Source organism: Nyctereutes procyonoides, unplaced genomic scaffold (genome assembly GCF_905146905.1).
Source record: "Nyctereutes procyonoides isolate TBG_1078 unplaced genomic scaffold, NYPRO_anot_genome, whole genome shotgun sequence".
NCBI lineage: Eukaryota > Metazoa > Chordata > Mammalia > Carnivora > Canidae > Nyctereutes > Nyctereutes procyonoides.
The window spans coordinates 40768677-40793292 of NW_026575126.1; the positions used below are offsets into that span (position 1 = coordinate 40768677).

The window sequence follows — 24616 nt, forward strand, 5'->3', positions numbered from 1 at the left end:
ATTTAACATCCCTGTATACATAAAAACAGTTAAGACGGCAAATGTTATGATGCATTTTTAACCACCATAATGAAATAGCTGTCAGTCCACAATAAGACAGAAGACCCATAAATGCACATTACTAAGTGAAAGAGGTCAATCTGGAAAGGGTACATATTGTAAGATTCCAACTATATGACATTAGGGAAAAGGCAAATCTCATGGAAACAGCAAAAAGTCAGCGGTTGCCAGTGTTCTGGGAGAGGGAGGAAGGAATGGAGTGGTGAAATACAGGGCACTTTTAGGGCGGAGAGGTTATTCTGCACAATGCTGTAATGTGGGTACATGATGTGGTGCGTTTGTGAAAACCCCTACAATGCAGCCCCAAAGGTGAAGCCTAATGTAAACTCTGGCCTTTAGTTACTGTAGCAATATTGGTCTAACTATAACAAATGCACCACACCAACCAGCAGGGCACCAGATGGGGAGGAAGGACATGGGAACTCCTGGTACCACCTGCTCAGTATCTGCCTGGTTCCTGCCCAGGTGCTTGGGATGCAGGGCTAGCAAACAGTCCCTGCTGAGTACTGGACTCCGCAATGTACAGGCAGTCACAGGGAACTTCAGGGAGAAACTCAGGCCCGAGATGAATCTACAAGGACAAGCAGAGCCTGCACCGGGAAGAGAAAGGTATTCAAAGGAAGTGGAAATGCATGAACAAAGATGTGGAAACAGGAACTTGCTGACACGTGACATGAAGGGGAAGGCAAGGCCATGCAAGGAGGCTAGATGGTGGGAATGGAGGGGGCAGTGGGCGAGTGCACAACAGGACAAGAGGGGGGCCTCCCTTGGCAGATCAGTCCGGGGTCTTCCTGACACACCTGGTGGGGTCCCAGGGTTCTTGGGTCACTCCTGACAAAGTCTTCCCTGGCTGCAGCTTACTGAGCACCTGCTACATGCCAGGTGGGAAGCAGGCACAGTCTGGAACTAGCCATGCAGCAGCACCATTCCACGCCACTGCACAGCTCTGGGTTCAGGAGGATGCTGTTTTGAGACAGAAGAGGACAGTGAGGCACACAGGACAGAAACAAACAGAAAGAACAGTGAAACACAGAGAGAGGTGGAGAGGAATGGAGAGAAACACGGGACAGAGAGAGGACAACCAGAGATCGAGACAGAGACAGGGAAGTGAGAGGCAAAGAACAGGGAGAGACAGCGGATCTTGAGAGATGATGAGGTAAGAGAGAATGCCTCCAGGGGTGCCTAGCCGGCTCAGTCTGAGTGTTGATCTCGGAGTCGTGAGTGCGAGCCCCACACTGGGTGTAGGAGTATGTGGAAATAAAGTACTGAAAGAGAGAAAGAGAGACTACCTCCTGGCAGGGAGGGCCACTTTCACGTAAGTGACGGAGTCAGTAGAGAGCCAAATGGCCTGGGTTTAGACTCCAACTCCATCACTCATGAGCTCTGTGACCCGGGCAAACCCCTGAGCCCTCAGTAGGAAGAGGACAACTGATGGCAGCACCTTTCACAGGTCAAAGTCCCAATTCTTGCCACATGGGTACAGCCTGAAGGCAGCCGGGCCAGCATATGCAGAAGTTCAACACTGGATCCACACCAGGGGTCACACTGGGCATCAGAGGCTGGGCCATGGCAGGGGGAGTGGCCCTGGGCTGCGGAGGTGCACGCACTCCGGGGCTCACAGGCACAAGCACACCAGCGGAGTGGGAGCTTAGCGGGCCCACCATCTGTGAGGTCGGGGCGCCCCCTAGCGGCTGCCTGCACTTTCCCGTAGCTGGAGGAGCTGAGAGGGAAGCGCCAAGGGGCTTCTGCGGGGCCAGAGGGGGCTTCGGGGGTCCTGGGAGGCAGATCCAGAGAGCCAGGTGGGAGATGGTGTGGAGAGGGGGAGGCTCTGAGAGGAAGCAGAGCGTTGCCACACCCCTACTCAACTCAGGCAGCCCTGTGTGGAACCCCAGAGCCCAGCCTGCAATCCCTGGCAGAGCAGAGCTCAGGCTCCCTGCTGCCGAGGGCAGGCCCACTCCCTGGCTCCCCCAACATGCTCAGGACAAACCCATGGGCACCTTCTCCTGAGCTTCAGTCACGAGGGTGGCCTCTCCTTCTGCACCATTCTCCAAAGGTTAGGACTGTGGCACCTATCTAGCCAGCGCTGACAGGTCACAGAGTGGAGGTCACACCCTGCTGGGACAGTGTCCCCTAAAGGATGTCACCCCCAGACAACAGCCTTGTAAGGTCCTCTGTCCCCACAGGTAGAGCACCTAGCTGCACCTCTGTCGCCACAGGTAGAGCACCTGCCCCTCCTGTGAGGATGCTGCTGTCATCCACTTGGGGCTGCTCTATCATTGGGGAACCTAGCTCCAGGAACAGCACAGGTGGGGGGCAAGGGAGGGCTCCACTCCACAGACCCACTCAGGAAATCTGTGTTTCCTCCCTACGACTTTGGCTTCTCTGGGTCTAGAGGGGATGAGAGAGCTCCACTGGACTGACCTGTGGCTGTGGCCTCATCACACTTATTCTTCCTCAGGGGACACCTGCAGGCAAGAAGCTGAGCCATCACGTCAACAGGAGGTGGCAGACAGAAGGGGGCATTGCGCACCTGGGTAACTGGGTGGTAAACGGGGTTCAGCTCCCTGGGGAGGAGGGGCTGGACAGCTCCCGCACACGCCCTCAGTAGACCCTCTGCATGAAGTCCCCAGACCTGACACCCTCTTCCCCACGCTCTAGGTCCTCTTCCCTGTTCCACATACCCTCCTGGGAAGTCACTCCCACCTCCTCCCTGTCCACGCTGTTACCTAGTTACCGAGGCCTGATGCCTGCACTGCCCCTTCTCCTGGGGGCTGCAACACTCTTCACAGTCTCCACATGTTCCCTCCTGTCCCACCCCACAGCACCATTCAGCCACCCACCCCCATGCTGTGCCCCCCACACCATGCCCACTGCTTTCCTTTGGCCTTGTACTTGCCCTCAGTCCACCCACTTCCCTCTCTGCCTGCAGTTGCCTGCAGCTGCTTTTGCTGACACTCCTCACCTGGCTGCGTAACTGGTAGAAACCCAGGGCAACATCCCTATATCCTAATCCATCTCTTTGTAGCTGCATCAAAACCAGAATCAACTATGCTAGGCCATGAGCTCTGTGGAAGGATGGCGCCTCTCTACTCCACGGGAAGGGATCCATGTCAAGCCTCTAGACATCTGACCTCAGACATCCTACCTGGTTCTGGGGTGAGGGACAGGGAACAGAAAATACAAGACCCAGAGGAGCCACATCTCTCCAGGCTACAGCCTAGACTGGAGCTGGGAGCTGCAGCTCTTAGGTGAAGGGCCATCCAGGTCATACCTGCAGGCCAGAGGTAGGCAGTTGCTGGGAACCCCCCTTCACCGGTCAGCAGTCTGGCCTTGCAGCTAGAGAGAGCTCTAACAGAGGTAGCCCTAGCTTGCCCTGAGCCCCACAGCTAGCTTCCTTCCTCCCTCTCCAGGGCCATGCCCCACACAGGCTGGCCTGTACAAGGGCCACTAAGGCCACCAGTCCCCGCTCAGAACATTCATACAGAACATTCATACACCTGCCCCTCCTGTGAGGATGCTGCCGTCATCCACTTAGGGCTGCTCTCCCATTGGGGAAACGAATGCACCTTCCTCCCACCCCCCTACCACAGCCACCCAGCTATCATGGGGCTGCAGATCTGATCCCTTCAGGTACCTACCAGGGCTGTAAGGCCAGAAGAGGACAGGCAGCTCAGAGCTTGGGCCCTGCCTCAATGGCCAGGACTTTCGCATCTGGAACCAGTACTCCTACTGCCGTTATTTTTCAGGGGAGGAGCAGCAGGCTAGGACCAGACTGCTCATCTACACACAAGTCTCCTCCCAAAGCCCAGCCTAGAAACCACAACCTCCAGGGGAGCTGCCATTACTCCTCTAGAAAACAGCTGCTAAAATCTATCAACCACCTTACAAACCTTCAAACCTAGAAGCGAGCAACATCCCTTGTAAAAATCTAGATCAGGGGTGAGCAAGCTAAGGCCCACAGGCCAAATCAGCCAAATTCAACTCGAGACATGATTCAGCAAATATAGTTTTACTGCCACGTGGACACACCCACCCACTTACATTTTGTCTGTGGCTGCTTCCTTGTTACAAGGTGGCACCGACAGAGACAGTGTGGCCTGAAAAACCCAAAATATTTACTATCTTACTATCTAGTCCTTTATGGAAGTTGCTCTAAGCTAAGTCACATTGACAAAAAACAAAAAACAAAAAGCAAAACAAAACAAAAAAAGAAACAAAATCTGTGTACAAATATATTCAGTTGTTACAAGTTATCTAAAAAGTACACTGGTGGGCAGCCCGATGGCTCAGCGGTTTGGTGCTGCCTTTAGCCCAGGGCCTGATCCTGGAAACCCGGGATAGAGTTCCGCATCCGGCTCCCTGAGTGGAGCCTGCTTCTCCCTCTGCCTGTGTCTCTGCCTCTCTCATGAATAAATAAATAAAATCTTTTTTTTAATTACACTGGTAAATTTATATGATAAAATATTCTGTACATTGTTTGTTCAGTTACTGATAAACTGGAAAAAATATTTATTGTGCTGAATAGAAAATGGAGAGTAGAATAACCTGGAAAGCATGATCTCCACACACAGAGAAAGAGAGAAGAAAGAAAGAAAGGAAAAGCTCAGAGAGAAAGATGTCAAAATAGTGACTGGTATGGTCCCTGGGTGGGAGGATCACAGGTGATTTTTTTTCTTTACTTTTCTACTGCTTTCCCAAATTTGTAAAACAAGCACAAACTACTATACCTTGATCACCATAAAGTAAGAACTTCCCGTGAGCATCTCCTTCCACCTTCCTCCTTCCCTCCCTCCATGTCTCCTCCTCTGCACCTCCTCACACAGCAGCAGGTGTGGAAATGAAGGGCACAGAGGGCTTCTCATTGGAGGGGGAGGTCACAGCCCAGAACGCTGTCCAGCTGGTGCTTCAGCCAAGAATGCCTGTCCCCTTCTCCTCAGTGAGGGGAGGCCTGACCTCACTGTCCCTGGGAAGCCGTGCTCACCAGTGTGGAGCCCAAGCAAGTGAACCACACTGCACTACGTGACCACCTTGCCCTCCACCAGGGGCTCCTTGGAGGTTGGCATCCCCGTGGACCCCGGAGCACATGCCAATGGCTGGAACCAACTGTTTGATGAACCAAATGGGGAAAAAGGCTGATTTAAAACATTGGAGTTAGGGGGAGCCTGGGTGGCTCAGTTGGTTGAGTGTCCAACTCTTTTCTTTTTTTTAAGATTTTATTTATTTATTCATGAGACACACACACACACACACACACACAGAGAGAGAGAGGCAGAGACACAGGCAGAGGGAGAACCAGGCTCCCTGTGGGGAGCCCAATGTGGGACTCGATCCCAGGTCTCCAGGATCATGCCCTGCGCTGAAGGCAGAGCTAAACCGCTGAGCCACCTGGGCTGCCCTAAAATAAATCTTTAAAAAATTCTGGGAGGGATCCCTGGATGGCTCAGCAGTTGGGCGCCTGGCTTCAGCCCAGGGCATGATCCTAGAGTCCCGGGATCAAGTCCCTCATTGGGCTCCCTGCATGGAGCCTGTTTCTCCCTCTGCCTGTGTCTCTGCCCACCCCCCCTGTGTCTTTCATGAATAAATTGTAAAAAATCTTTTAAAAACAAAACAAAAAAATCTGGGAAGTGGGGCTTCTAAGAAAGCAGAGAAGAGAAATTTGGAAAGAGGATCCTCAAAGTATGCAGACCCCATGTTTTCTCCCTCAGAGAAGCCCTTGGTGCCCTCTGACTCCCCCAGCCAGCTCCCAGAGGAGTCCTTGCAGGCTCCCATGGCCTCCCATCCTGCAGGTGTGGCTCCAGGAGGCAGCACATCCCTACAGATCCCGAAGCTCATGGATCTCCCCAAATCCAACAGATAAGTGTTATTCACTGCTCAGCAGATTCTTTCTGGTGTTCCCAGCCACTTCCCTCGGGGACCCTGTCGCCCTGGGCTCAGGGCATAGACCTCCAGCCCTGTCTCGGCTTTCTTTCTGCCACAGAGTGACTCCTTTTGTCTCCTGCACAGGTTCCAAGCTCACTCTACCACTCTCCCCTCATTCCCTTCTCTCCCACTTGGGGTCACCCCTGTTTCTCCCAGCAGGTACCCTGTAACACAGATGGCACCTACACTTCTACCCAGCTCAGACTCAGGCCCAGACCTTCTGTCCATGGACTCAACTGATGCCTCCACTGGACACAGGCCCAGGTCCCTCCAGTCCAACAGGCCTAGAATTATCCTTAGAAGCACGCTGTCTGCACGGCAGGCTTCCCCTCCAACCAACAACCCAGGAACCAGCCTCCTGAACCCCTAAACCTCACCCTAGCCCACCACCAACGCCCTGCTCTCCCCTCCCCATCCCTCAAGCCTCTCAGTATCACCCCTGGCTGAGGATGATCCTATCTCCCCCAGGAGGTGTCTTACCCTCCCTTCTAGATACAGCCCAACCCCGCAATGCTTTTGTCCACACTGCAACTGGGGAGCTTTCAAAATACAAATCTGCTCACCTCATGCCACAGCCTGCCCCTCCCTGGCTTTAGAGACCCCAGGACTCCTGCCACTTCTAAGGTAACAAGCATAACCCTGTGCACAGAACTCCAGCCTTGCACCACTGCTCTCTGCATCCAGCCCCTTCTGGGTCCACATCTGTCGCTACTCTGCCGTTCTCCCCACCCAACCCCATTAACTCGCCCTTCAGAGCCCCTGCCTGAGGCCAAGCCTCCTGGCCTCTCAACCAGCTCAGAGCTCCTCATGTCCCTCTCAGAACCCGTGTCACAGCTCATACTTAATCTTTTCATCTGTAAGATCCCTTGGCCCATGTTGGCTACTCTCACCAGCAAGAGACCAGGTGAGCATAGGGCCTGGCATTAGGGAGGACCTGAGGCCTGCCGACTGAATGTAGGGGCAGCACAATGCCCGGTGTAGGGGTGTCGCTCAACACAACCTCCAGAAAGGACAGTAGTGTGAACAAAGCACAAAGGATGAGGCTGGCTGAGGACGGAGGGGAGCGGAATACACAAACTGGAGCCCAGGGGCGCTAGCATGGGGCTTAACTTGAACCCCTAATAGGGTCCCAATACCCTGGTACTGAGGGGGTGTAGGGGCTTCCAGATGCAGGTGTGAAGCAGAAAGTGTGAGGACAGCTGAGGTAGGCAGAGGGGGTTCAAAACATCCCCGACTTTAGTGCTTTTCTGCCCCACAAGCATCACCGAGCCCGCCAGGTACAGCCCAGGCCATGCGCTCCTCAGCACCAGAGCCCCGCACAGAGCCGGGCACATCTCGGTCCCTACTATAGGCACTTACCCAAGGCTCAGGGCCAGCTGCTTACCTTGCATATCGTGCCCAGCAGAGCTCCATCCCGGCTCCAGACGGCAGCCTGCACTAGGTCCCCATGGGCCGCCAGCTCTGTAGAGAAGCAGCCAAGGTCAGGAGGGGGTCCAGGGTCTCCCCACCCTATCCTGGGCAGTGGGGGCACCAGGGAAATGGGCGCAGGAAGGCCCGGCTTGGGGTAATGCCCAGGACAGTGGCAGTAGCTGCAAGTGTCTGTCTCTGGCAGGAGGACCAAGGGCAGCGTCTCCTTCCAGACATGCTGCGCTACAGCTGGACTCCTTCCTTTAGCCCTGCCTTCATCAGGCCATGCTTCTACTCAAGTCTTCTGAGGCTCCCTGCTCCTTGCTCAGTCTGGCTCTCACTTCCCACCCAGGCTTACCCCCAGTCACTCACCAACACACCTCAACTGAGTCACACCAGTCCATGGCTGAGCCACACACATTCCCGCCATAGGCCTCTGCAAGGGCCATCCCTGCTCCTCCCCCAGTGTGACAGTTTTAAAACATGTCCACGGGGCACCTGGGTGGCTCAGTCTGTGAAGCATCTGCCTTTGGCTCAGGTCATGATCCCAGGGTGCTGGGATTGAGTCTCACGTCAGGTTCCCTGCTCAGCGGGGAACCTGCTTCCCCCTCTGCCTCTAACTCTTTTTCTCTCATGAGTTAAAAAACAAACAAACAAAAATTAAAAAAAAAAAAAACACGTTCACAAATTATTTGATGCTAATCCTATTATAGGTTGAATTGTCTCTCTGCAAAAAAAAAAAAAAAAAAAAAGAATTGTCTCTCTGCAAAAAAGTTGCTGGGATGCGTGGCCGGCAATGTCGGAAAAGCATGTGACTTCTTGATCTTGGGGTCGTGAGTTTGAGCCCCACAATGGGAATAGAGATTACTTAAAAATAAATAAACTTAAAAACAAAAAGATGCTGTCATCTTAATCCTCAGCACCCATTCTGTAACATTATTTGGAAATAAGGTCTTTGTAGATCAACTTAAGCTGATACAGTTAGGGTGGGTCCTAGCCAAGTAGGACTAGTCCTTATGAAAAGGGAAGTTCAGACACAGAGTCAGATGTGCAAAGAAAATAGACGATGTGAAGACACGAAGAAGACACCATGTACAAGCCAAGGGACGCCTGGGACTTCAGGAGTGAGGAGCGAGACCTGGAACAGGCTCCCTCAAGTCCCTCAGAAGGTCCCAGCTCCATCCCAACACCTGGTTTCAGACTTCTGATCTCCAGACTGTGAGACAGCAAGTTTCTGTTATTTGAAGCCATGGAGCTTGTGGTGCTTCATTACAGCAGCCCTAGGGATCTAATGCACAGAATGCAGAGCCTAACTCACCTCCTCTTGAGTGTGAGAACTGAGTAACTTGTTTCTAACAGAGTCTGGTGTAAGTGGGGGCATGTGACTTCCAACGTTGGGCCAGAAAAGTCACTGCCCTTCCTCCCTGCTCCCTCCCCTGTGGATGGTCCAGGGAGGCAGACAGAGGCCAAGTTGTGGGGGGATGGGGGCACTCAGGCAGAGGCCCCATGCAGGGACTGAGGCATGTCTGTGTCTGCCAACCCTTTGAGAAGCTGAGCCTCCTGCCCCAGTCAAGTCTTCAGGTGAGGAAGCAGCCTCACAACACCGAGCCAGAACCACTCAGCTACGCAGCTCCCAAATCTCTGACCCTCAGAAGTGATGATGTGATAAATGCTCATAATTGTTTTAAGCCTCTACGTTCTGTAATACTCTGCTCCACAGCAGCAGATGACCACTTTGCCCAGGCTTACAAGCCTAGGATTCACCCCAGCCCTGTGCCCACCTGCTCTGCAGCCAGGGCCCAATGGTTTAACCTCATCTGTGACAGGAGAATGGCAGGGCTGCCCAGTGGAACTGGTATGCTGAGGGGGGCAGCATGCCCTCAGCACAGTGCCAGGCCTGAGAGGGCTTGAGACACAGCAGTTACAGCTGGGTGACCACCTAATGACAGGTGACCTTCACCTCTGCTGGAAAGCTCAGGCCAGTCTCCTTGAAGGCACCAGGAGCTCTCTGTGGGTAGTTCACACTACTGAAGGCCCTCGGTTGGCCTCTTGGTCCCAGCCCCAGAGGTGGGGACCTCACCTCGGTGAGCCTGGCCCACCCTGGATGTTCCGGATGGCCCTATGAGACAAGGTCATGCTTCAACTCTTGGAGCCTCGTGTTTTAGCCCTAAAAATCAGGTGAACGTGTCAGGGCCTTGGTAGAAAAGACCCTGTGACGTCACCACAGAACATCAGGGCTCCACGTGGGTCACAGGGTCATAACCATTCACTGAGGAATCTGACCCAAAGCTGTCACCATCTATGTGTGGTCTGAATGTCTGTGCCCCCCACATGTTGAAGCCTCACTCCCACTGTGATGGTGTCTAGAGGCAGGGTCTCTGGGAGGTGATTAGGTCATGATGTTGAAGCCTCAGGACGCTGATCAGGCCCAGAGAGCTCCCTTGTCCCTCCTGCCACGTGAGGACACAGCGCCAGGACAGCCATCTGTGACCCGGGAAGGAGGCTGTCACCAAGCACTAAATCTGCCGGCACCCTGACCTTGGAGGTCCAGGCTTCCGAACCACGAGCAATGAATTCCTATTGTTTGTAAGCCCCCCAGATGTGGGCATGGGTTGGAGCAGCCAGACTTGGAACATGCTAAGACAGACTCAGTCATGAAAATGACAGGAGAAGCCTGGGGGAGGGGCTGCAAGAGAGCAAAATCCTCGTCTGGCAGAAAGGCAGCCAGAAGTTTGTTTTCAAAACCGAAGTGACATACAACTCAAGAAATAACAGTATAAGGAAGGTACTTAGACATACGGAGGAAAAACAACTTCACGAAACGACAACAGATGCCTACAGGAAGTGGGCAGGGATGCAGCATCTGTAGTCAGTTAAGCTAGAATCTTACAACCTTTCATACCACGTACACGTAAGACTTGAACGCGTGTTTTAAAATTCACATTATGGAAAACACAAAGAAAAGGAGCGCCATCCAGACGGGGGCTGCCCAGGGAGGGGTGGCCAGTGCAGCCTGTACCTGTGAGGGCCTGCTGTTTGGCTACATCCCAGACCTTCACGGCCATGCCCGCTGCACTCGCCAGGACACCGTCCGCAGTGGGATGGAAGTGCAGCACCTCCACCTGGACCAGCTCAGGGCCCAGCACCAGCCCGGGCACCGAGGGCAGTTCCTGGCCAGAGGCGGGCAGTCGCCACAGTTTCACCTATGGGGAAAAAGCAAGGCCGTGAGCCCTGGGCTGCCCCAGCCCCAGGGGTTGTACTTGGGCATGGGGGCTGTGTATTCTGCATGAGGAAAGGCAGGGTAATGCAGCCCAGGATTGAGGGGTGTAATTAGGGTGGGGGGGGAGCGCAGCCACAGGATGGGAGCTCTGCTCCATCTCCTCCAGCATCCCACACCACCCCAGCCCTGCTCTCTGCAGGCAGCCAAACAGTAGAACAGCAAGTCTGGACCACAGGGGAGCCAGTGTGGGCCGAGGAACAGAGAATCTGCGCTAGCCTGGCTTTGGAGGCCTGGGGTGGAGGGCAGTGGGAGGGACACTGAGCAGCTCGTCCAGCAGCTCCACTCACCGTCCTGTCGGCTGAGCCTGTGGCCAGGAGGAAGTCATCAAAGGGAGAGAAGTCCAAGTCCGTGACCAGGTCTGTGGGAGAGGAACAGCTGACACAAGCCTGGCAAGAACTCACCAGAACTTTGTTTTCCAGCCCAATATCCTATCTCCCCAAGGTGCAGAACCACAGCCCAGGGTTTCAGAGGTGGGGATAACTGCCTACACAGTGGCAGGCTGAAAGTCCACAAGGAAAGGCACTTTTGGAAATCCCTGCCTGTGACACACAAAGGCCCTGGCATCGGGAGGTCAGCACAGTGAGAGGCAGGAAGCTCCTCAAATTACCAAGCACCTGAATTTGCCCAAAATCCAGAGCCCAATGCAGGGCCTGGCATGCAATGTGTGAATGAATGCAAGTGCCAGGCCTGCTCTGGACCCATGAAGGATTCACAAACTGGACAAATGCCACCCAGCCCTAACAGATCCTCAGCACCCACATAAGGAGACACACACACACACACACACAGACATCTCTGCAGATGTGGCAAGAGGTAGGCTGACCATGAGGACTCCAAGGTCAGGGCTCAGGGCAGCTTCATAGAGGAAGCATGGTGAGCCCTGGGGAGTATGAAGGACTAGAACAGGTTAGGACAACAGGGAAGCAGGCGTTTGGGTGACACAGCCAAGCTAGGAGTTCTCTGCCCCTCAAATCCCCACCAGGACTGACACTCAGGCCTGAGTGTACCTGACCCCTGCCTTAGGGGGAATTCTCTCTTAGGGGAATTAAAGAAGGAATTGGAGGTGCCTAGTGACACGGCGCCTCAGGGACTGGCCTGGGTGGAGGGCAGCCAGCTGGGAGGAAGCCGTCAGCTCCCATGCCAGGACCCTCCTAAGGCCTGCATGTCCAGCTGCTCCTTTGGATTTGGAAACTCCCCAGGCCTTCAGCTCTGGAAGCTCTCCTATAAATCCCCTTTTGGCTAAAGACAGCTGGACTTGGTCTCAGTTCTTCACAACCCAAGAATCTGAACTGCTCAGCTCTGGAAGGCCAGGAGAGGGAGACAAGGGCACACAGAGTGAGCCACAGCCTCTAGAAAGAGGAAACCTGTTTCCTGAAACCACCAGGGGGTGAAGGAGGTCAGGGCTCAGTGTGGGGGGTGGCAGGGAGTTGTGAGCATGATGGCCAGGCTTACATCACCAGAGCAAGGAGCATAGTGATTATCCCTGCTGCCTGCCTCCTCAGAGGGGGTCAAGCAGGTATATTTTCCTCTCAGGGCAGAACTGGACTCTGGCCATCCTGGAGAGAAGAGAAGAGAGGAGAGGAGAGGAGAGGAGAGGAGAGGAGAGGAGAGGAGAGGAGAGGAGAGAGAAGAGAAGAGAAGAGAAGAGAAGAGAAGAGAAGAGAAGAGAAGAGAAGAGAAGAGAAGAGAAGAGGCAGATGAAGACAGGCATGCCCTGGGACAGCCCTGACCTGGACTCCTGGAGCCCCTGCCATCCTGCCTGTAGGCTGTACATGGGACTGAATCTCAAACCATTATGCTAAGTGAAAGATGCCAGATTTGAAAGACTATGTGTAGTATAATTCCATTTCTGCAAAATGTCCAGAAATGGCCAGGCAATGGATCAGAAGCTGGCAAACATTTTCTGTGAAGAGTGAGACAGTAAGTACTTTAGGGTTTAATGGCCATACGGTTTCTGTCACAACTCTTTGACTGTAGTTGCTGGGAGAAAGCAGTCACAGGCTGAATGTCAATGAAGAAGCGTGGCTGTGCCTCCAAAATGCCATTTACAAAGACAGGCAGCAGGCCAGATTTGGCCATGACAGTAGCTTGCAGACCCTGGCAGCAGAGGCAGAAAGTAGATCAACGGGTGCCTGAGGCTTTGGTGCCAGAGGTGGAAATGGATTAACTGCAAAGAGGCACAAGGATCCTCTGAGGAAACGTTCTAAAATTGGGTTGTGGATACCCAACTCTGTAACTTCCCTAAGAGTCATCAAATTCTTCACTTAAAACAAGTCTGCTAACGGTTCATAAACCATGCCTCAATAAACTTGTAAAAGGCTTTAAGAAAGAATTAGATGAGAAAATACAGACAACATTCTCAGCACATGGAGAGCTCCTGCCCGATGTTCACCATTGTTCCTTTATCAGCTGCTGTTTGCATCACCTGGACCCCAACACTGAGCTGCACACCCAGACAGGGGACCAAGACTCAGCCCCTTCCCTCACCCAAGGCTGCCCAAGAGGTGGCCAGGAATGCAAGCCAGAGGGGCTGGCCCACAGCCACAGCAGCTGGACACGAAGACAGGAGGCAGCTGGGCCCGTGCTGCCGTGGCCCAGGGAGAGCGAGCTGTTCCCACAGAATGGGCAGGCTGCCAGGCAGACTGCCGGGCGCCCCCAGAAGCAGCTGCAGCACACAAAAGCTCTCTTTGTGAGGGCCTGTCTCCAGCCCCAAAGCCCAGCCAGGCCCCCCCTTGAAGACACTAAGCAGCCTGGCTGGAGAGGGGGCCTAGTGGGTGAGGGGTGGTCTGCTGGGGTCTGCAGGGCTGAGAACCGCATAAGGTTGGGTCCTCCACAGTGACAGGGAGCCAGCATCAGCCTGGAGCCTGGTGCTGGCCAGCGCACATCCCCTTCCTCTCACCTGGACAACCTGAAGCACTCAACTTCCCCTCTCTTTGCCCCAGCGGAATTCTCAACCAGGACCCAGCCTTCTAATATGGACAGCATCTGCACGAATGCTCAGTGAGGACAGCAGGAGGAACCTGGCAAACCATGGGGCTGTGGCACCAGGTGCGTACGAATCCCTGCACCCGGGGAGGGAGGAGCAAGTTCTAGATTTCCTCGGTCCAGTCTCCACTCACCCGAATGGCAGCCGAGATAGGTCACCTGTTTCTTGTCCTCTCCTTGGTTCTCCAGAGGCACAATGCCCAGCACACCTGTCAAGCAAACACAGGGGCTCTGACTTCAGTCCTAATGGGAACCGTCTGTTGCCCAGGGCTCCCAGAGGACACAAGACCCAAAAGCTCAGCCTTGGACCTCCCCAGAGTCTCCACCAATCACACAGTGATTGGTCCAAGATTATTTTCTTAACCCATATGAGAATCTTCTGTGACAGAAGATGTATGGAAGATATTAGAGAAAAAGGTGGTCTCTTTTTGGCATAGTGGGTCATATGAGGTCAGCTTAGGACCACCAATTACCATTTTTCCCAGCTTTACTTGAGAAAGGACAGCAGAGTTGAAGGACAGCACACAGCTCAAGGCTGATGGCACATGTGAGCGTCCGGATACAGCTCTGCCTAAAACTTTTGGACTTCTTACTTATACCAGCCAAAGAAGTATCTGAGTTTTGTTTAAGTCCATTTAAGGCCCGATTTATCACTAGCAACCAAAAAAGTCCCAACACACACAGGATGCTTTTCAAATCTTGGTGTTCCTATGGATCCCAGCCAATCCAGACTCCCAGATGAGGACAGCTGAAAACAAAGGGGGCAGTCCTATCCTTGTGTCCTGGCCTCCTCTAAAAACCACAGCCAGGGGTGCCTGGGTGGCTGTCAGTTAAGCGTCTGACTCTCGATATCAGCTCAGGTCATGAGCTCAGGGACCTGGGATTGAGCCTCATGTCAGGCTCCACGCTCAGTGTGGAGCCTTGCTGGAGAGTCTCCCTCTCCCTCTGCCCTTCCCACTCAAGTGGTCTCTCTCTCTCAAGTAAATAAGTACAATTTTTTTTTAAAGATTTTATTTATTTATTCATGAGAGACACACAGAGAGAGAGGCAGAGACACACGCAAAGGGAGAAGCAGGCTCCATGCAGGGAGCCCGACATGGGACTCGATCCCAGGTCTCCAGGATCACGCCCTGGGCTGTAGGCAGTGCTAAATCGCTGAGCCACCCAGGCTGCCCAAATAAGTAAAATCTTTTAAAAACAAACAAACAAAAAAAAAAACCACAGTGTGGTTTATATAAAGTTTCCACACATGCTCGAATTAAAATTAATCTGATTACTGTACAATGATGCCGACCTCTAAGCCCCACGAAGATGCTCCAAGCCTCTGGCCTGCAATGAGCCTGCCCTTCTTCCCCATCCAAATTAGGGTGACAATTTCTGAATCTCCACATCCATGTCCACCTCCCTACCTGGACGGTCAGAGTTAAATGCAATCAAGTGGCAGCTGGATTTGATATGGTTCCCACATGAGGCTGTTGTTCCTGCTTGAATGTCACTGATCCAGGCCTGAAAATAAAGAATAAGAATTGTGACAGCCAGGTCTCTGCCCATAACTAAACCAGGGGCTGGGTTATAATCCAAAGAACTTTACCTTAAGGCTGCACCATTAGAAATCCATTTTTTTTGGATCTAACTCTGTCTCCACTTATGTACTCCCTCAGAATATGCAAAATATTATTAAAATGATAACCTAAGTCATAAGGGGGGGTAATATGACCTATTAAGTCAGTTCTCTGATTTAATAAGGAAGAGATGACTGTCAGAAGAAGCTCAGGATAAATGAAGTCAAGAGGCCACAGGGGTGATTCTGTTAAGAGGGAGAGAGAGAAGCAGAGAAAGCAGAAGTGAGCACGTAAGACAGAAGACAGATTCAGCTTCCTCCAGGGCCTTGCTGAAGCCTCCACCAAATACAGGGGTGTCCTGTAAGCCCCAGAAAAAAAACATTCAACTTCAAATCAAGGACTCTTCACAGCGTCTCACAGAAAGGTGAAGGATGCACCCCTGAGAAAAGGCAATAATGTTAACATCCCCACATACTGAGAGGCAAGGGACCACTTTTTTGAAACTAAGATCAGCAAGATCCAAATGTTTTCTGTTGGTATCAAAGCACTATGTGACACTCCTCCCTGTGGCATGACAACTGAACACCCTTGTTTCCTGGCCCATGCAACCGGGCACCAGAAACCGCCCACCACGTGCAAGTTTCTATTTAAGTGTTCACCTGTGGGGGGTAGAACAATATTATCTTGCATTATTTCATGTTTACTGTACAAATAGAGTGACAGGAAATATCTTTGAAAAGGAGAACAGGGACGCCTGGGTGGCTCAGTGGTTGGGCGTCTGCGTTCGGCTCAGGGCATGACCCCGGGGTCCCGGAATCAAAGCCCACATTGAGCTCCCCGCAGGGAGCCTGCTTCTCCCTCTGCCTATGTCTCTCATGAATGAATAAATAAAATATTTTTTTAAAAAAAGAAAGAAGAAAGAAAGAAAAAAAGAAAGAAAGAAAGAAAGAAAGAAAGAAAGAAAGAAAGAAAGAAAGAAAGAAAGAAAAGGAGAAAAGATCACCTGTGTGTCATTCCCCGCCCCCCTCCCACCTCACTGACCTAAACTGTCTAAAGCTCTATCTGTAATCTCTGGTCTCATGCTTATCTGTTTACCTTGCTGGACTAAGATCCACCTGGGACAAGCCCCAAGGCCCATTGAGTATACCCCAGATCCATTCCAGGAGTGCTTACTACACTCAGAAAGACAGTATTAATGTGAATCTGAGCACCTTCTCCACCCCTTGCTTTGCTTTCAACCTTTTTTTTTTTTTTTAAGATTTATTTAGTTATTCATGAGAGACACAGACTGAGAGAGAGAGACAGAGACATAGGCAGAGGGAGAAGCAGGCTCCATGCAGGAAGCCCGATGTGGGACTCCATCCTGGATCCCGGGATCATGACCCAAGTTGGAGGCAGGTGCCCAACCGCTGAGCCACCCAGGCCGCCCTGCTTTCAACCTTTTAATGGTTCCCCACTGCACTCAAAAAATAACCCAACTTCTTCCTGTGGTCCTCAGGGCTCTGCAGCACTGCTCTGGACTCATCTGACACCCCGCTTCCCCATCTTTGCCCTCCATCCACTCTGGCCCACTTTCTATTCCCCCACCAGGCTCTTTCCCACCCCACTTTTCTTGTAGCTGGCTGCTTCTCACTCTTCTGGCCTCGGCTTAAATATCATCTCCTTCCTACAGCCTTCCCTGACCACTCTATCAAGATTAACTTCCACGTGGCCATTTACCTCCATATCCAGCCCAGCCCTTCTTGTGCATTCACTAAAACTTGTCATGCCCTTGCAGGCCTATCTGCCTGCTGGATGTCTCCCTCACAAGACTGTAAGCAGCCCAGAGGAAAGAAAGCGCTGCGGTGTCCACAGCTGTGGTTTCCGGAGCACACGGAAGTACGGAGGAAATACCGTCCAGAGCATGAAAACAGGGTTTCTGCCCCAGGCTACCCTGCTTGCTGTGCGTTTGCTCCTGATGGGGCTACTGGAGGTCAGTTCCTACGCCTGCCCAATAACATCGGGAGCAGCAGAGCAGGACTGGCAGCATCTCTGAAGCGCACCCGTCCTCAGGCCGGCTGCCCTTGCAGGGGCCCGAGGGGTCCCCCCAACACCTGGCTCAGCTCTAACTCTGGGCCCCGCCTCCTCGGGCCTCCCCAGACCCCACCCGGCCGCAGGCAGCATCACCCCAGTAAGAGAAGAGCAGCTCTTGCGCCAGCCGCGCGAGAAGGAAGCGCCGGCGGAAACCCGAGGGAGGGGCGCGACTCTTTCTGAGGAGCTCTGGCTCTTGGGCTGACACACCCGGACTCGCCAAGGCCAGGGGAGACGGAGGCATCTCTCCCGCAGCCCAGCCTCGGGCAGGGCCGTTCGTGGCGGAGCGGGGGCCCGCAGCGCCCGAGCCCCGGCTCCGCGGCGAGGCCGACCGGAAGCCGGGAAAGCAGGCAGCCTCGCAGGCCTCAGGCCTCCGCCGGGCGGCTGCACCGCTTCGGGGGTCCCGGGGCGAGGCGGGCGAGCCCGCGGGCGGCGGCGCCCACGGAGCGGCCAGAGAGAGCCCCGGCCGCGGGAGCCCCGGACTCTGCCCTCCGAGTGCGCCGAACAGCCGGGCCGCCGGGCCGGGCCTGAAGGGGGCGCCCCGGGGCAGGCGGGCTCCGGGGTACCCGCGCCGAGCCCGGGGGGGAGGGGCAGGGGCGCAGGGACCCACGGGCAGGGCTCACCTCGCGACGGGACGGCCGCGCCTCCGTGTGCCGGAACTTGGACACCTTGAAGCGGCTCATGGCGACGGGGACGACGATGGGTGCAGCTTCGAGGGCCCGGGCGTCGGCTCTCAGGTGCACGGACAGCAGCCGCGACTCCCACCGCCTCCGACCCCACCCGCCCGCGGCCACCCGCGGCCACGCCCGGCCACGCCCCCGGCCAATCGCAGCCCGCTCCGGCCCACCAGGCCCCGCCCCCTACCAATCGCCGCGGGGCCGCCCTGCGAGGCCACGCCCCGAAGCCGGCGAGCTGGCTGCGCGGGCGGGGAGGTCACGTGCGGCGCGCTGTCCGCCTCCGACCCCGTGTGGCGCGCGCGGGCGTTGGGGGCACAGTCCCGGTTTTGGAGTCAGGCGTTTCCCTGAGGAGGCTCTCCGGCGTGCGAGGCGTGGCCTCTTCCGGGCGGAGAGGGAGGCAGAAGTGGACGCGGACCGCGCTCCGGACAGAGGAGCCGCTGGCCGCGGTCACACACACAGCGGGCGGCCCTGGGGGAAGGAAGGGGAGAGGGGAGCTCAGGCCTGATGCGCATCCCTGCCGCGGTGCCCGTCCCCCTCACCCCTCCTGCTTAGGCCAGGTGGGCTCGATGACCGATGACCGCAGTGGGGCCTGCAGCATCCCCGCATTAGGGCATGTCTTGGCTGCAGGCCTTGGGCGCCTTGGGGTAGGAGTGACACCTGCCAGGAAACTAAGTATGATTTACAAATGAATGGAAAGGGAGAAAAGTGAGAGAAATGGAAGATACCTTTATTTTTATTTTTGTTTAAATTTTTATTTATTTATTCATGAGACACAGAGGCAGAGATATAGGCAGAGGGAGACGCAGGCTCTCCGCAGGAGCCTGATGTGGGGACTCGATCCCACAACCCGGGGAAGACAACCTGAGCCAAAGGCAGCAGTTCAACCACTAAGCCACCCAGGTGCCCGTGGAGGATACCTTTAATAGCACTTGTGCCTCACTGTCCGCTGACTTAGGCCCCAAGCAACTCAGGAAGAAAAAACTACAGCTTCATTCCATCTGGGGCCATTCATTCCACAAGCACTTCTCTTCACTTTGAAAATGTACTCCGTGATTCCAGAATAAGCTCTCTGCTTGAGAACAGGCAGCTGAACACCTGCTCAGGCGTGTCTGGAAAAGGGACTTTGATCTGAGGAATGCAAATGACTGCTGCGAAAGTTTCAGAAGCCTGTGGCAGAGGGTAGCCTGGCCCAAGGTACCTGCCCACAGGGTGATTCCGAAGGCTTGCAGTGGTGGAGGGCACCAACGGACCCTCAAATGCAAGTTCTTTTTTTCAGTTTCCACAAGTAAACTGTGAGGTCTGAAAGGCCTCTTCCTATCTGTACCCTACCAAGTGAGTTAAGAGCAATTTTGATCTTCATAAACTAAAAATAGGATGCCAGTGGAGTTGGCTGAGGCCAGGGATTTGGAATTCTAAGCAGTCCGGCAGCCACTGGATACAGAGTTCCCAGGGAGCCTACCCTTCAGACCTTGGAATTCCAGGAGCTTTGGAAAAGGCACCATCAGGGCAGGACTGTGTTGGTCAGAGTGTTCAATTACTGCTAATATTGATTGCTTCTTTAAAAAAAATGTGGTTAAAAAAACATACAATGTTTATCACTTTTAAGTGTATAGTTCAGTAGTGTTAGGGACATTGGCAGTGTTGGACAGCAGATATCCAGAATCTTTTCATGCGATACTGAGACTCTATACCCATCAAACAACAGCTCGTTTCTCCTTCCCACCAGCCCCTGGTAACCACCACTCTACTTCCTGTTAGACTTTTTAAGATTTTAAGTACTCTCTATACTCAATGTGGGACTCGAACTCACAATGCCAAGTCCTGCTCCTCTGACTGAGCCAGCCAGGTGCCCCTAGTTTGATTACTTTAGTTATCTCATGTAAGTGGAGTCGTGCACTATTTGTCCTTTATTTAACATAATGTCCTTAGGTTCATCCATTTGTAGCATGCGACAGTATTTCCCTCCCTTTTTTTTTTTTCTAAAGCCCCACCGATTGTGGGGCTTGAACTCACAACTACAAGATCAAGAGTAGCATGCTCTACTGACTGAGCCAGGTGCCCCCTTTATTATTATTATTATTATTTTTAGGATGTCTTTCCCTAAGTCTAATTATTAAACTACCATATGTACCACATAATATACACCACTAATACATCACATTTTTTTATCCATCGACAGGCATTGGGTTCTCCTGCATCTTGGCTATAGTGAATAATTCGTGGATATGCAACTATCTCTTTAAGGCCCTGCTTTCAGTTCTTTAGGATATATACCCAGAAGTGGGATTACTGGATCATGTAATACTTATATTTTTTTGAGGTTCCTCCATACCAGATATTGCTCTTAAAATTACAATTATTAGTAGTTTAATGCCATCTATTACTATAGATTATTTAACTCTACTGTGTGCAGTAATCTCTTTTTGCATCAACAGTATTTGACTTATAACCTCCCAGGAGGGGACACTCAGGCATTTTGCATTGTGGTTCAAATGTAAATCAACTCTAGATTTAAAACTATAAAAATCTGGGACGCCTGGGTGGCTCAGTGGTTGAGCATCTGCTTTTGGCTCTGGGCATGATCCTGGAATCCTGGGATCGAGTCCTGCATCAGGTTCTCCGAAGAGCCTGCTTCTCCCTCTGCCTGTGTCTCTGTGTCTCTCATGAATAACTAAATAAGATATTTTAAAAATGGTTTGCATATTTGTTTAAAAAATAAATAAAACTAGGGGCAGCCCCCGTGGCGCAGCGGTTTAGCTCCACCTGCAGCCTGGAGTGTGACCCTGGAGACCAGGGATCGAGTCCCACGTCGGGCTCCCTGCATGGAGCCTGCTTCTCCCTCTGCCTGTGTCTCTGTGCCTCTCTCTCTCTCTCTCTATGAATAAGTAAAATCTTTAAAATATAAATAATAAATAAATAAATAAATAAATAAATATCTTAGAGGAAAATATAGGGCAAAAGCTTCACAACAGGGGGATCCCTGGGTGGCTCAGTGGTTTAGCGCCTGCCTTTGGCCCAGGGCGCGATCCTGGAGTCCCGGGATCGAGCCCCACATCGGGCTCCCTACATGGAGCCTGCTGCTCCCTCTGCCTGTGTCTCTGCCTCTGTCTCTCATTCTCTCTCTGTGTCTTCCATGAATGAATAAATAAATAAAAATCTTTTTTAAAAAAAAGCTTCACAGGGGATCCCTGGGTGGCTCAGCGGTTTAGTGCCTGCCTTTGGCCCAGGGCGCGATCCTGGAGTCCTGGGATCGAGTCCCATGTCGGGCTCCCGGCATGGAGCCTGCTTCTCCCTCCTCCTGTGTCTCTGCCTCTCTCTCTCTCTCTCTCTCTCTCTGTCTATCATGAATAAATAAATTTTAAAAAAAGCTTCACAACACTGGGTTAGGAAATGATTTTTTTTTATATGACACCAAAAGATCCAGGCAAAAAAGAAAAAAGTAAATAATGAAAAATTTAAAAACCTGTTCCTCAAAAGACATCATCAACAGGGTAAAAAAGTAGTCTACAAAATGGGAGAAAATATTTACAAACCATGTATGTGAAAGGTATGGGATTAATATCCAGAATATAATAGAGAATTCGAAAAACTCAACCACAAAAAGAATCACTTAATTTAAAATTAGCAAAGACCTGGGGTACTGGGGTGGCTCAGTTGGTTAAGTGTCTGTCTTTGGCTCAAGTCATGATCTCAGGGTTCTGGAATCGAGCCCTACATTGGGCTCCATGCTCAGTGGGGAGTCTGCTTCTCCCTCTGCTCCTTACCCTGCTTGCACCTTCCCTGTCTCTCTCTCACGCACACATACTCACATACACACACAAATATATTTTTTTAAAAATATTGTTTTAAGGGGATCCCTGGGTGGCGCAGCGGTTTGGCGCCTGCCTTTGGCCCAGGGCGCGATCCTGGAGACCCGGGATCGAAACCCACATCAGGCTCCCGGTGCATGGAGCCTGCTTCTCCCTCTGCCTATGTCTCTGCCTCTCTCTCTCTCTCTCTCTGTGACTATCATAAATAAATAAAAAATTAAAAAAAAATATTGTTTTAATTGGCAAAAGTCTTGGATGGACATTGCTCCAGAGAAGACATACCAATGGTCACTAAGGGTATGAAAAGGATCTCAGATCACTATTCATTAGAGAAATGCAAATCAAAACTATTATGATACTACTTCACACCCAATAGGATGGCTAGTCCTAACAAACAAAACCCCCAGAAAATAACAGATATTGGTGAGGATGTAGAGTAATTGGAACCTTCGTGCATTGTTGATGGGAGTGTAAAATGATGCAGCCGCTGTGGAAAACAGTGTGGTAGTTCCTAAAAAAATTCAAAATAGAATTATCATAGGATCCAACAATTCCACTTCTGAGTATATACCCAAAATAATTGAAAACAGGGTCAGGAAGACATATGTGTACATCCATGTTCATAGCAGCCTTATTCACAATAGCTAAAACATGGAAACAACCCATGTCCGTTGACAGATGACTGGATAAGCACAATGTGGTCTACATATTCCATGGAATTTTATTCAGTTTTAAAAAAGAAAGAAATTCTGACCCCTGCTACAACATGGATGAATCTTAAGGATGTTGTGCCGAGTGAAATAAGCCAGTTACAAAAGAACAAATGGGTGTATGATTCCACTTATATGAAGTAGTTAGACTAGGAAAAATCATGGAGACAGAAAGTAGAATGGTGATTGCAGGGGCCCAGGGGGATTTTATGTTGTGTGCATTTTCCCACAATATACTTTTAAAAATATTTATGCATTTATTTTAGAAATAGCATGAACAGGGGCAAGAGACTCTCCCCTGAGTGTGGAGCCCAACACGGGGCTTGATGTAGGAGCTCCTCTCAGGATTTGATCCCAGGATCCTGAGATCATGACCTGAGCTGAAGTCAGATGCTTACCAACTGAGCCACCCAAATGTTCCTAAATTTTTTAAAAATATAAATCAACTATACATCTACACCAAAGGTTCATGTAAGCCTTCCAAATTTGCTTGGTGCCACCTCCTGCTATCCCTGGGTTTGTTTTTGTTTTGCTTTGTTTTAATTTATATTATGTCAGATGGGCCTAAACAGGCAAGTTAGAAAAGTGAGAAAGCCTTTAACCCCAGAGGTAACAAATGGACATGTCATGGGCCAAATCTGGTTCACAGATACATTTTAGTCGGTTTATATGATGTTTTAAAAATTGGAAATTTCCCTAAAACTTTGGATTTCAGCCTCTGGAAAAATGGAAAGATTTGGCAATGCTTGGTCCACATCCCTACATGGCTAAAATGGGCTAGTACCATCTGCCACTATTAATGCATGTTTTCCCACTCACCACAATCCCACTGATCCCTGTTAACTTAGGTGCCACTTCTATTTCACTTGTCCTTTATGTGCCTGGCCCTAGCACCTAGGCTTGTGACTCTGACCTTCTCTCCCAGGAGAGAGATGAACCATGCCCCTCACTGTGTTGAGTCATATGACTGTACCTCCATAAACTGGAGGTTGATGGAAACAGAGCAGAATGTCAGCTTTCCCATTCCCACCGCCACCAGCCCAAGCTCCACAGCAAGGAGAAGGAAGAGACAGAAGAACATGAAGGCCCAGGGACTGACTGTCTCATTCATTCATTCACGGATCCATTCTAAGTGGAGAGAAAAACTTGAGTAGAAAGCTCAGAGCTGGGCAGCCCCGGTGGCGCAGTGGTTTAGTGCCGCCTGCAACCCAGGGCATGATCCTGGAGATTCTGGATCAAGTCCCCCATCAGGCTCTCTGCATGGAGCCTGCTTCTCCCTCTGCCTGTGTCTCTGCCTCTCATTCTCTCTCTGTGTTTCTATGAATAATAGATAAAATCTTAAAAAAAAGAAGAAGAAAGCTCAGAGCTCTATGGCTGCTGCAAACTTGAGCAGAATAAATTGTGAATTGTAAGGTTTTATGAACTGATAGCCTCCAAGATCCCTTGTAGTCCCATGAGCCTATAAATTACCAGCTTTGTTTTATCCTCCTAGTGACCCCACTTTGCTGTTTGTCTACAAGAACACTGGAAAACCTCTCTCTCTCTACTCTAAAGGACAGTTTATCAAAAGGTAGGTCAAATTCTAGTAAAACAAGGATATCTGGTTGACTTGGGGACTGGCAAGACGATTCAGATTTCACAGGTGCTGTTTCCGAGAATAATTACTAGCAAACAAGCTTTTAGGAAACCATTGTAGTGAAGAAAACATAGAAAAGAAAAAGAAGGGGATCCCTGGGTGGCTCAGTGGTTTAGTGCCTGCCTTCGGCCCAGGGCGTGATCCTGGAGTTCCAGGGATCAAGTCCCACATCAGGATCCCTGCATTGAGCCTGTTCCTCCCTCTGCCTGTGTCTCTACCTCTCTCTCTGTGTGTGTCTCTCATGAATAAATAAATAAAATCTTAAAAAAAAAGAAAGAAAAGAAAAGAAAAAGAAAAGAGAATACTTTATGTACCTAAAGGGATATTAGCAGGGAGAAGAGGGCAGCAAGGAAAAAATAGAGAAGAAAAAAAAAGGCACAAAAAACCTTAAAAGAGCTTCAGGCTGCATCTTTATTTTAAACTGATGACAAAGAAAAGAAGTTTCCATCTTTTTTTTTAAAGACTTTATTTATTTATTTATTTATTTATTTATTTGAGACA

The 24616-nt window shown here is 51.5% G+C and overlaps 1 protein-coding gene across 4 annotated transcripts in view; it reads right to left on the bottom strand.

Annotated features, from left to right (window-relative positions):
• CORO7 (coronin 7) overlaps positions 1-18057 on the bottom strand; it is a 66963-nt gene extending 48906 nt beyond the window's left edge. For all 4 annotated transcript variants that reach the window (XM_055340763.1, XM_055340762.1, XM_055340765.1 and 1 more), the window contains exons 1-6: positions 17907-18057; positions 15061-15157; positions 13786-13860; positions 10954-11024; positions 10406-10589; positions 7364-7440 (exon numbers count right to left, since the gene is read on the bottom strand). In XM_055340763.1, the coding sequence (XP_055196738.1) occupies positions 7364-7440; positions 10406-10589; positions 10954-11024; positions 13786-13860; positions 15061-15157; positions 17907-17966 (564 nt within the window). In that variant the 5' untranslated portion in view covers positions 17967-18057. The remainder of the gene's footprint in view (positions 1-7363; positions 7441-10405; positions 10590-10953; positions 11025-13785; positions 13861-15060; positions 15158-17906) is intronic.
• Between the last annotated feature and the right edge of the window lie 6559 nt (positions 18058-24616).